Source organism: Bubalus bubalis, chromosome 1, assembly GCF_019923935.1.
Source record: "Bubalus bubalis isolate 160015118507 breed Murrah chromosome 1, NDDB_SH_1, whole genome shotgun sequence".
Lineage (NCBI taxonomy): Eukaryota > Metazoa > Chordata > Mammalia > Artiodactyla > Bovidae > Bubalus > Bubalus bubalis.
The window spans coordinates 24,566,735-24,579,745 of NC_059157.1; the positions used below are offsets into that span (position 1 = coordinate 24,566,735).

Here is a 13,011-nt window from a genome sequence, read left to right on the forward strand (position 1 = left end):
TTCATTATCTCCATACACACATGAGAAAATCAACAGTCATGGATTGATGTTTGCAGAGTTTAAACTTGCATGTGGGAACCAGCCCCAAACTCACATTTGATCATCAAACCTAAGGAACAGGAGGGATTTGTAAGTGAGGTAGGAACCCAGCCATCAAGGTCTGTGCCAAAAATTCTTTCCCTAAAACTTGCCACACAGCACTGTGCCTTCTATGTGCCAAAGGTGGGTCTTGCTTAAGGCATTTATGAAACAAATATGGAAATTAAAGCAGAATCTCTATTACTAATGATGATGGCACCTGGCAACGTCATAACGTGAGTTATACAATGAAGCAAGGCAATTATGCCAAAACGCCTGAACTACTAAGAAACTTATATCATATATTAAATATTCACCCTACACACATGTATAATTCTATACTCAGAGTTATACCAAGCCCAAACCAATCCCTAGGAATAAAATAGAAACAACTTTTCTCTGCCTCTCTTACCTTCTCTCCCTATACAGCAATAGTAAAAATGCTGATTAAAATGTTATTAAAACATTTACACAGCATATCTCGATTTTCATATCAGAGTCTAATATTACAACAGTGACTCTATAAAGTAGGAATTGAGGTGTACACAGCTTAAAGATGAATGAATGTAAAGCATAAAAAGTGTCATTGTTCAGTTTAATTTCACACTACTTGCCAGAGGTTTCCTGCAACTCCAGTCCAGATTTTGGGAGCTACTCTCTGGCTTGGGGTAGCAGAGAGCAGCGTTGCTTTCAGTTTGAAGGGGCCCATTATCGAGCTAAACAGATGCCTGGTATTTTGCATCATCAGCTCATCAGGCCTACAGACAACCAGCTTCTCTCTAGCCACCATCACCATTCGATAGGACAGCTTGCCTTTCTACATTTTTACAGTGGGTCCCACATGCCTCTTAAATCCAATTAGACTCCTGAGTTGGAGTTCCTCTAGGAACTCATTTGTTTTCGGTTCTTAGCATTCTACTCAGGTTGTTAAAGTTCTAACCTGTTTATGACCCTGCTTATAAGAACCTCTTCTGTGCCAAACCACATTTTCCTTCTTTAGAATATAGCCACTTTCCAAGAAGGGCCCGAGTTTCTTCCTCCTTTCTTTCCTGTTTTCCTCTGTCTCTGTAACTTTCCACAGCCTGACTCGGATGGTTCTATGCTGTGTCAGATGCTGGCTGACTCATTTAATGAGTAAGTGGTTTGGATTAAGACCTTGGCAGGCCTTCTCTAGGACAGGCCGGTGTTCATCTAACAGCTTTTCAATGAAGCCCCAGGCCTTTTCAAGGGTGAGAGAAGAAAGGGAAGAAACAGTGGAGATAAGTGAAAACTGATGTCAAGAAAGCAAACCCCTCAGTGAAGGGACTGGCATTTTGGAAGGCAGAGGGGAGATTCACCTGGGGAGTGTTCTGGCTTCTCCAGCTGAGATTTCTGCTGTGGCTCCAGACCAGTCTCTGAAAATCTCTTTGTCTCTCTCATCTTTCTCTGGATTCCTATGCAGGCCTAGAGCAGCTTCTACATGGGGCAATTGCAAGGCAAATGTACCCCTTATTATTTATGTTTTTCAGTTTTCCAGATAATTCTTTTTCCAAGTTAGACTCAACTCACATTTCTCAATTCAGCATTTCTCCTGAAAGATCTGAGTAAATTCAAAGTTCTAGATACACAGTCAACTTTCTATTTGAATTTACCGAGCACTGTCACATTATGAACCCCAATGACGCTGTGATGTGTGAGGGTCTCTGGGTCATGTCCAAATGAAAGGACAAAAGCCACAGTCTAAACACACAAGAGCAACTTCAAAATCGTTCCAGCTCTTTACTAGTATTAACACCATCAAACAAGCAAGGGCTGGTAACTATTCAACCGTACCTAGATCACTTCTTTCCATAATTTATGTTCACATCAACTCACAAGCACACCCTGAGTCTTAGAAAAATCACGTGCAATCACTCCTATTTCCTATGCTGGGGTTTGAAGATTTAGAGGTTAAAGGAATTTTCTAAAGACGTGCAGCCTGCAGGGGGCAAAGGGAGAGGAGAAACTGAGGCTTTCCCTTCCAGGCTCGTGACCACATCACAAGGCTTCCTGGTCCACACTAGCCTTTTTGTGAAACCGAGAAAATGAAAGGCCTTGTTGGTGGAGAAAGCACTTGATAAATAATTATGAATTGCTCAAGTTTTTCATTCCTATGAGAAGCACATAATCCACAGAGAATGTTATTCATTTGTCCTTTATCTTAATGTGATAGGGTTTCTCAATGTTAAGGAGTGAAAGATGATATGCTGTAATTCTATTTTAAAAATGAAAAATACAGCAAATGGTGTTCTAGCATAGGAGGTGCTTCTTTTGTTGTCATGCCATGAACCCAAGTTGACAGCTGATTCCCCCGCTCCCCGCCGTGTAACTGGAGTGCACAGCCACTGGTGGGAGGTCTGATACGGATAATGTTCCCTTGAATTTCTTGATTTCCTTACTACTTGCAATGTGGAGCGAAGCTCTGTTTTTAGGTAGCAAGTTGACTTTAGAATCTGAATATTGAGATAAAAATTATTATTGCTACCTCATTTCTTCAGCACACCATATGTAAAAATATCATAAAGCAACTTACCTTCTGACTCAGAAGGTTCGGTATATAATGAAGCCTTGATGAGCAGACTTGCTTCCTGGGGTCTCTGTTCTTCTTTCCTTCTTCTCTTCCTTCTACCCACCCACCCATCCACCCGGCCCCCTCCCTTCCAGGCTCCCTTTCTTTTTACACTCAGCTCTCAGCTTCTCCCTTTGACCCCATAGTCACCCTGGCAGCTGACTTGGATAGGTCTTATTAGTTCTTGCAGTCAGCAGGCCTAGACTTCTTTAATAGGCCCTAATTCAGAACAGCTGTGTTTTCACTGTTTTCTGCTGCTGAACTTTTAGAGAAGGACAATTTTATGCAATTAAGTAAAAGAAAATAAATGAGCAATTTGTCTCATTAATTTTATCAGTCTTTTCAGGGAAATGATGTAAGCATGAAACATCAAAGACAGTTTTTGAAAAAAATTGAAATGTTCTCCAGTGGGTTTGATTGAACTTACTTGGCCCTAGGGAGGTTCTTAATGGATGATTAACAAATGCATTTCAATCTTTTTTTTTTTCTTTTCTCCCTAAAATTACCCTAGGCATGTAACTCTAAAGTTTTTCATTCAGGGAACCCCAAAGAGCTTTCGGGGTACATTCAATTCTAGAGTTATTAAAAATAGTAATTTCCCTTTTAACAATTCTCTGTGTACTTGACATTTCTGTAGAAAAACCTATGGCACAATAGTTTCATAAATTATGTAACACTTTTAAAACCAGGACCATGAGTTTCAGGCTCAAAATCGTATTGTCTTCAGAAAATATGTTCCACACCCAAAGCAGTTCAAAATAATTCCTTGTTTTACCTGTAAGCTTTATAAACTAGAAGAGAATCTAAATATGGAGCCCACAGCTGCAATTATTCAATGTCCTCTATTTTCCTGTTCCCTTTTCTGCATAAGGCCACAGTCTCTAAATCCAGAGTAACTGTTCCTCTGTGCCCTTCAGGAGATTCAGTATCACGTAACTGTGGACTGTGACTGCTAAGTTTTCCAGGCAAGTCTGTTGTGTTCCTGTCTGGTCCTGGGTCTGAAGTCAGGAGGGGGCTCTTTAGGAGAGAGGATGGACATGAACTGGGAGAGAGAGTGAGCGAGGACAAAAGGGAACTCACAGAGATGAGCTGGAACCTGCATTCATTTCTCTCCTCCAGCTCTGATAAGCCAGGTGGTGTGCAGGACAAGGTGGTAAATCCAACACAGAGCTCAATGTGTACCTGGCTCAAGCAGAGGAGAAAATGAGTGAGGCTCCAGGGAAACCACAGGAGCTCCTGGCTCCACTGTCCTGCCAACCTGGCCGGCCAGTAGCAAGGTCGACCATCCGTGGAGCTTTGTCAGTGCCCTCCTGACCTCTCTGCAACTTTCTGAGCATAAAAAGGACCACGCTGCTGCTGAACTCTCAGTTTCTCAACGCCATGCAAAAATGCCCTTGGTACACAGCAAAGGAAACCATAAACATGACGGAAAGACAACCCTTAGAATGGGAGAAAATATTTGCAAGTGAAGCAACTGACAAGGGATTAATCTCCAAAATATACAAACGGTTCGTGCAGCTCAATTAAAAAAAAAAAAATGGGTGAAAGATCTAAACAAGCAGGCATTTCCCCCAAAACATACAGATGGCCAACAAACACATGAAAGATTCTCAGCATCTCCTATTTTTAGAGAAATGCAAATCAAAACTACAATGAGGTATCACTTCATACCAGTCAGAACGGACATCATCAAAAAATCTACAAATAATACATGCTGGAGAGGGTGTGGAGAAAGGGGAACCCTCTTATACTGTTGGTGGGAATGTAACTTGGTACAATCATTATGGAGAACAGTATGCTGCTGCTGCTAAGTCGCTTCAGTCGTGTCCGACTCTGTGTTACCCCATAGATGGCAGCCCACCAGGCTCCCCCGTCCCTGGGATTCTCCAGGCAAGAACACTGGAGTGGGTTGCCATTTCCTTCTCCAATGTATGAAAGTGAAAAGTGAAAGTGAAGTCACTCAGTCGTGTCTGACCCTCAGCGACCCCATGGACTGCAGCCTACCAGGCTCCTCCATCCATGGGATTTTCCAGGCAAGAGTACTGGAGTGGGGTGCCATTGCCTTCTCCTGGAGAACAGTATGAAGGTAACTTATAAACTAAAAATAGAGCTACCATATGACCCAGCAATCCATTCCTGGGCATATACCTGGAGAAAATTATAATTCAAAAAGATAACATGCACCCCAATGTTCGTTACAGCACTATTTACAATAGTCAGGCCATGGAAGCAACCTTAACACCCATCAACAGAGACTGGATAAAGAAGATGTGGTACATATATACTTATATATAGTGAAATATTACTCAGCCATGAAAAGGGACAAAATTGTGCCATTTGCAGAGACATGGATGGATCCAGAGACTGTCATATAGAGCAAAGTAAGTCAGAAAGAGAAAAACAAATATCATATATTAATTCATATATGTGAAATCTAGAAAAATGATATAGATTAACTTATTTGCAAAGCAGGAAGAGAGACTCAGAAATAGAGAACAAATGTATGGATACCAAGGAGGGAATGAGGGGGTGGGGTGAATTGGGAGATTGGGATTGACATATATACACTAGAATGTATAAAATAGATAACTAATGAGAACCTACTGTATACTAGCAAAGGGAACTCTAAACTCAATGCTCTATGGTGTCCTAAAGGGGAAGGAAATCCAAAAAAGAGAGGATGCATGTATACATCTAGCTGACTCACTTGGTGTGACTTCTCTCTAAAGAGCTTGGTAATCTGTGACAATTTCTCTCTATTACTGTCCTGCAATTGTATTATCCGGGAAAAAAATGAAAGAAATGCACTGCTGCTGCTGCTAAGTCACTTCAGTCGTGCGACCCCATAGACGGCAGCCCACCAGGCTCCCCTGTCCCTGGGATTCTCCAGGCAAGAACACTGGGGTGGGTTGCCATTTCCTTCTCCAATGTATGAAAGTGAAAAGTGAAAGTGAAGTCGCTCAGTTGTATCCGACCCTCAGCAACCCCATGGACTGCAGCCTTCCAGGCTCCTCCATCCATGGGATTTTCCAGGCAAGAATACTGGAGTGGGGTGCCATTGCCTTCTAGATAATTTCTAAAATTATTATTTTTCAATTTTAAAAAATCTGGCTATATAAATAATGCATGTTTATTGTAAGAAATTCAAAGTTTGTAGTATAACTGTCACTGATTAGTAGAATTTCTCCTTTTTTTTTTTTTTTTTCTTTTTTTAAAGAAGAAACTACTTTCCTGCCCCTGCTGTTTCATTTACTCTTATGGCTTTGAGTTAATTTCTAGTATTCTTTCAATTTAATCTGAAGGACTCCTCTGCAGTATTTCTTACAGGGCAGGTCCAATAGTAAGAAACTACCTTTGTTTTTGTTTATCTGGGAATGTCTTCCTTTCTCCCCCATTTTTTGAAGAGACAGTTTTGCTAGATGAGAATTCTTGGTTAACAGTTGTTTTTGTTTTGTTTTGTTTTTTCCCCCAGCAGTTTAAACCATGTCTTCGGACCTCATGGTTTCTGATGAGAAATTGTCTGTTAATCTTATTGAGGATCCTTTGTATATGACAAGTTGCTACCCCCTTGCTGCTTTCAGGATTCTCTTTTATCTTCCAACAGTTTATTATGATGTGGCTTTGCGTGGATATCTTTGAATCCATCCCGTTTGGATACTGTTGAGTTCCTTGGGTGCATGTATATGTATATACATGTCCATCTCTTCCATCAAATCTGAGAGCTTTTGCACATTATTTCTTCAGACATCCTTCTTTTCTTTCTGCCTTCCTCCCTTTCTCTCTCTCTCCCTCATTCTCTGTTATTTGTGAGACTCCCATAATGCATGTTTTGGGCACCCTCCATGTACTTACATGCACCCTACACCATATTTTTACTTTTCTTTAGCTAATTCTTCATTTTGTTTAATGTACTATTAAATCCATTGAGTGAATTTTTCACTTTAATAGTTGTACTTTTCAAATCCAAAATTTCTGTCCTTTTTTTTTAACTTTTTACTGATATTCTAATTTTGTTAGTACACTGTTTTCAGTTTTCTTTAATTCTTTGTCTTTTTTTTTTTAGCATAAACAGTTGTTTTAAAGTTTTTGTCAAATATCACATTGAACTTCCTCAGTGACTTTTCTGTCAAAGGTCATACTGTTCCTTTCACTAAATCCTACTTTTCTGTTTCTTTATACACCTTGTGATTTTTTTTGCTGAACACTGGACGTTTGAATATTATAATGTGGTACCTCTGAAAAGTAGATTCTCCCCCTTCCCAGTGAATTGCTGGGTTGTTTGTTTGTTTAAGGCTGTAGAAGTCTATCTTTCTTGTTACTTCCCTAAACAATTTTGCAAAACCTGTTTCTTGTGGGTAGTCACTAAAGCTTCTGTTCCTTAGCTTCTGTTCAGCTAGTGTTTTTGAATGCTAGGAGCTAAAACAACAAACAAACCTCTACCAAAAAAACCCCAAACATACCCAAAGAAAAGCAATAATAATAGCAAAACCCACCTCTTTCAGTATCTGCAGACTGGTTCTATGCTGAGGGGCTCCTTCAACACTTAATTACAAAACTACACTGCTGGAGTAAATTGCCCATGTATAACAATTAGAAGAGTGTACTGTGATGAAGTGCATTTTCAGCAGGCCATTTCCAGTAGTTGCAATTCCAACATAACATTTTTGCCTTTGCGAGTAAAAGGGCACTGAGTCTATTATCTGGGTATATTTGTGAAGACTTCAGGATATGAACAAATGCTTAAGACCATGCTTTTGTTTATCATCATTAAAGAAAGTATGGTAGGGCCATCCTGTACTAGTGTTTTTTCAATCACATGTTTCTCGAGTTGGGCTTATGAAACTTGAAAAGTATGTTTCTCAGAGCTGAGATTAAGCTGGATTTCAACAGAAATTGCTAGTTTTTCTACCCGTACATCTAGACAGCAGGGCACAGTCACTGAGTTATTGGATGAACTTGGTACTATTCTGGCTTCTCAGGGTCATCAACCCTTTGCTGCTGCTGCTGCTAAGTCACTTCAGTCATGTCCGACTCTGTGTGACCCCATAGACAGCAGCCCACCAGGCTCCCCCGTCCCTGGGATTCTCCAGGCAAGGACACTGGAGTGGGTTGCCATTTCCTTCTCCAATGCATGAAAGTGAAAAGTGAAAGTGAAGTCGCTCAGTCGTGCCCGACTCTTAGTGACCCCATGGACTGCAGCCCACCAGGCTCCTCCATCCATGGGATTTTCCAGGCAAGAGTACTGGAGTGGGGTGCCACTGCCTTCTCCCATCAACACTTTAGGGGTGAAGATTACCTCTCTCTCTCTGGGCTGTAAATATTGACTCTCTTAATGAAAGACTATAGAGATGGGTCATTGAAACTTCCTTCTGCAGGCAGGACATTTGCATGCTGTACATGTATACCTGTGGCGGATTCATTTTGATATTTGGCAAAACTAATACAATTTTGTAAAGTTTAAAAAAAATAAAAAATAAAACTGAGTAAGTAGATATACTTACCTTTTAAACACAGTCCTAGAATCATAACAAAGTAATTACTCATCTTAGTTCAAAATGTATAGCAAGCTGAGCTCTATGTTATAAAATGACATTTTTGACCTGCTAATTATATGGACACATACAGTGATGGTGGGCCTTTGCTTTTTCTCATATGTCTTGCTTTCAACTAACTTAATGGTTCAGTATAAAAGAAAAAAATAAAAACACCAAAACTGTCAACACTTGACCATGTCAAATAATCATGTTATTATTAATGACCATGTGATTAGTCATGTTAGTAATGACTTTGTCAATATTTGAGCAGGTAAAACCTGATGAGTTTTTCATCATGGCCAAAACATGTCATGAGCATTACTATCTAACTGCTAAGTTACTGCACAGAAATCTTGAACTAAGATTCTTCCTTTAGAAATGTGTATGGGTTGGAGATTTTGCCAACTTGGCACAAAAGAAAACATTCCAACCCTCTCATTATTCAAAAAGTAATTACATTAAAATCAGCTAAACAGATTACAAAGAAGGCAAAAATTGTGTCTTGTAATGAAGATACAAATTGTAGCCAGTGATTGGGATGTGTTTCCATCATCACTGGCATTTGTAATCCAGAAGCCTTAAACTTCAATATATGCAATTCAATATATAAGTCATTATATTAGAAAATGCCATTTAAAAACCTAGAGAAGTTGAAGTGGTTCTGGTATTTGAAGCAAATATGAAGCTATTTTATATGTTTATCCAGTGATTTTTAAATATTCCTTTTCTGTGGACAAAATTCTTAATTTCTTAAATATTAATTAAGCTGATTTTAGTGAAGCAAAGGAAAAAAAATCACTTTGTAACAGTTTAAAAAATGTGAATGAAAATATGATGCATTATGTAGTGCAAGTGACCCCAGCATCTTCGTCATGCAAACAGGCTCTCACACCCCACTGTCTAATTCTGCACTCTTCAATGGATGATTCTTTCCCGAAACAAAATACTTCATTCAGCCATATTGGACCTGTACCTGCAAAAATCAGATACAACTGTATTAATAAGTATAGTTTAATGTTTATGTTTGCATGGAACAGTCATTAATTTATTCACTAATTTAACAAAAAATGTGTTGCTCATTATCCACACGCAAGCTCTGCCCTCTATATTAAGATTCAAAAGTTAACTCCCTGCCCCAGAAAATTGTATTTTCCGTCAGTGTGTAAATGACAAAAACACTAAGTAATAAGAGCTGTCATGAAGTTCAGCTCTTCATACAGACTTTTATGAAATCATAGATTAATGAATTATTGGTTTTCTCTAAGGATTTAATAAAAATTTTATTTTAAAAAATAAGGAAGAAAATAAGCTTTACTAACAAATGGATATATGCTTAACTTAATGATCTAAACGTATCTGCTGCTGCTGCTGCTGAGTCACTTCAGTCGTGTGCGACTCTGTGCGACCCCATAGACGGCAGCCCACGAGGCTCCCCCGTCCCTGGGATTCTCCAGGCAAGAACACTGGAGTGGGGTGCCATTGCCTTCTCCAGTTCATGAAAGTGAAAAGTGAAAGTGAAGTCGCTCAGTTGTGTCCGACCCTCAGCGACCCCATGGACTGCAGCCTACCAGGCTCCTCCATCCCTGAGATTTTCCAGGCAACAGTACTGGAGTGGGGTGTCATTGCCTTCTCCGAAATGTATCTGGTAGGAGGTATATCTAGAACATAAGCGACCCTGCAGTTCTTTTCTTAGCTTCCTGTGTGTTGCAGTTTGCATGTGTCTGGTTTACTGGGTATATTATCTATTTTTAATTAAACCAAGACTAACACGATCAGCAAAGGGCTAACAAACCTATCCTGCAAGAAGACTACAGATTATTAATTGCACACCCAAGCAAACAAGAAAATGGCAGAGGTAACACTTATACTGTTTGTCTGAAATCTTCCGCAGACACATTAGAAGGAAAAACAGGCTGTCAGCACAGGCTACCTAGGAGATAATTAACTAAACAAACTTAACTGCCACTTTCAAGATAAGCACATTATTTTATCAGTGAATAAGAAAACAACTCCTTTTTTTTTAAAGGAATTCATGGCAAGAAAAGATAACTTTAAAATGAATGTTTGGCAATGTTTTTCTGATAGTCTCTAAAGATTTTTTTAAGTTTATCAGATATAACAGTTTTTTCTTTCATACTTAAGACACTTGGGAACAGACTCTTTGAAAAACTTATAAATGAATGATTCCATTTGGTTTTGTTAAACATATAATATTGCAAACCTCCTGATGAATTTTCAAGAACATTTCATGTCATCAACAAACTGATGATTTAGCAGTGAAATTCCAATAAACACCTTTGCAAAACTGTGGATGGTAAATAAATATCTTAATACTGTAAGTATAATCAATAATGCACTTTTTCCATTTGGATCAATATGATGTTAAAGGGTTCTCTTTCAGTCACAAGAACTATATAAAGCATGTTTAGAAGCAAATTCAAAACCTAGAAACATACCTCTGTGGTAGCTCTAAAAGCTAAATGAAAATTTGTTTTTTACAGAGGAATATAAAATGGCACATATAATTCCATTACTCTTAACTGATTTTTCAAATAATCTGTGAGTTAAATAAAAGTTAATAATATGTGCATGGCTAGTGTGCATAATTGTATAGTAGTGGACAGGGCAGCCTGGCATGCTGCAGTTCATGGGGTCGCAAAGAGTCGGACACGACTGAACGACTGAACTGACTGAACTGATGTGCCTATAATATGCAACTAAATTAGCAGATACTGGAAATTTTGTAATCATGATGTGGATAATATTTGACCAAAGCTTAAAAAATGAATGAAGGTTTTCCATATATTGAAAAGATGTAATTCCATATAGTGGGGGCATCATGAAATGTATGATGTATTAAAACAGTGAATGATCTTCTGGCATCTGTAACAGAGTCCATTAATGGGCACAGGAGGACTCTTTGTGAAGGTTTGATTGGAAGCTACGACCATGCTACAATAAACATTTTTGGATTGTAAGTCTCCAAAAAAATTAATAATATCATCAGAACTATATTTTAGAATTGTAAGTCTGGAAGAATGTGGAAGATGGATTGAAGAAAAAAAATCTAAAAGCTAAAGGAGCACTTAATAGGATGTTTACATAGACATTTTCTGTAAAGACATGTTTTTATTTACTTTTAGAATTAGGAAATTGTAAGTTCCATATATAAAATAAATAGGTGTACTTACTTAATTTTTGAAAAATTTGTGCCTTCACTAGAAATATCCAAATAAAGACAAATATTAATAATATTTAGGTTTACATTTTCAAAGTAACTGGGAATAGTATATTTTTCATTTCACATAATAGTAATTAAATCATTAGTATCCAAATAATGTCTCTATTAGACAAGCAAAGGTTTTCCTGGGCTGATCAATTATGAGTAGCAACTTGGAGAGCTTAATTATTTTATGAAGTGTTTATAAGAGTAATAAGCCTTTTCAATTTGAATTTTTAAGGCAGATAAAAAGGAAAAAAGATTAGAGGAATATGATATTAAAATCAGAAGCCTGGCCAGTAATACTCTTTGGTTTTCAAATTGCTCTTACTAGGTATGTTGTGGTCCATTTTGTGTTTGTGAGTAATTGTGTGTATGAGCATGTTTGCGTGTGTGTGCATTTATTTTAAATATATAAGGTCTATCTAAACTTTAGCGAAACTGACCCAAAGAGCTACTCAACAAGATAAGCAAATAACAACAACTGGACAAATAATAAAGCTATTTCCCTGCTAACGCAGAAGGGAGCCAAAACAGTGGGGCATTTATAAATCGTATTTATTACAGTTCAGTTCAGTTTAGTTCAGTCGCTCAGTCCTGTCCGACTTTTTGCAACCCTATGGACTGCAGCATGCCTGGCCTCCCTGTTCATCACCAACTCCTAGAGTTTACTCAAACTCACATCCATTGAGTCAGTAATGCCATTCAACCATCTCATCCTCTGTCATCCACTTCTCCTCCCACCTTCAATCTTTCCCAGCATCAGGGTCTTTTCCAATGAGTCAGTTCTTCACATCAGGTGGCCAAAGTATTGGAGTTTCAGCTTCACCATCAGTCCTTCCAACGAATACTCAGGACTGATTTCTTTTAGGATGGACTGATTGGATCTCCTTGCAGTTCAAGGGACTCTCAAGGGTCTTCTCCAACACCATAGTTCAAAAGCATTAATTCTTCAGTGCTCAGCTTTCTTTATAGTCCAACTCTCACTTCCATACATGACTACTGGAAAAACCATAGCTTTGATGACAAAGTAATGTCTCTGCTTTTTAATATGCTGTCTGCTGCTGCTGCTAAGTCACTTCAGTCATGTCTGACTCTGTGCAACCCCATAGACGGCAGCCTACCAGGCTCCCCCGTCCCTGGGATTCTCCAGGCAAGAACACTGGAGTGGGTTGCCATTTCCTTCTCCAATGCATGAAAGTGAAAAGTGAAAGTGAAGATGCTCAGCCCTGCCCGACTCTTAGCGACCTCCTGGACTGCAGCCCACCAGGCTCCTCCGTCCATGGGATTTTCCAGGCAAGGGTACTGGGGTGGGTTGCCATTGCCTTCTCCAAATATGCTGTCTAGGTTGGTCATAACTTTAGTTCCAAGGAGCAAGCATCTATTAATTTCATGGCTGCAGTCAGCATCCACAGTGATTTTGGAGCCCAAAAAATTAAAGTCTGTCACTGTTTTCATTGTTTCCCCACCTATTTGCCATGAAGTGATGGGACCAGATGCCATGATCTTAGTATTCTGAACATTGCGCTTTAAGCCAACTTTTTCACTCTCTTCTTTCACTTTCATCAAGAGGCTCTTTAGTTCCTCTTCAC

The 13,011-nt window shown here is 38.9% G+C and overlaps 1 protein-coding gene across 1 annotated transcript in view; it reads right to left on the reverse strand.

The window, feature by feature from the left end:
- Positions 1-8,388: 8,388 nt before the first annotated feature.
- MSR1 (macrophage scavenger receptor 1) overlaps positions 8,389-13,011 on the reverse strand; it is a 79,899-nt gene continuing 75,276 nt past the window's right edge. Inside the window, exon 10 of the mRNA XM_006047769.4 lies at positions 8,389-9,172. Within this exon, the coding sequence (XP_006047831.1) occupies positions 9,039-9,172 (134 nt within the window). The 3' untranslated portion in view covers positions 8,389-9,038. The remainder of the gene's footprint in view (positions 9,173-13,011) is intronic.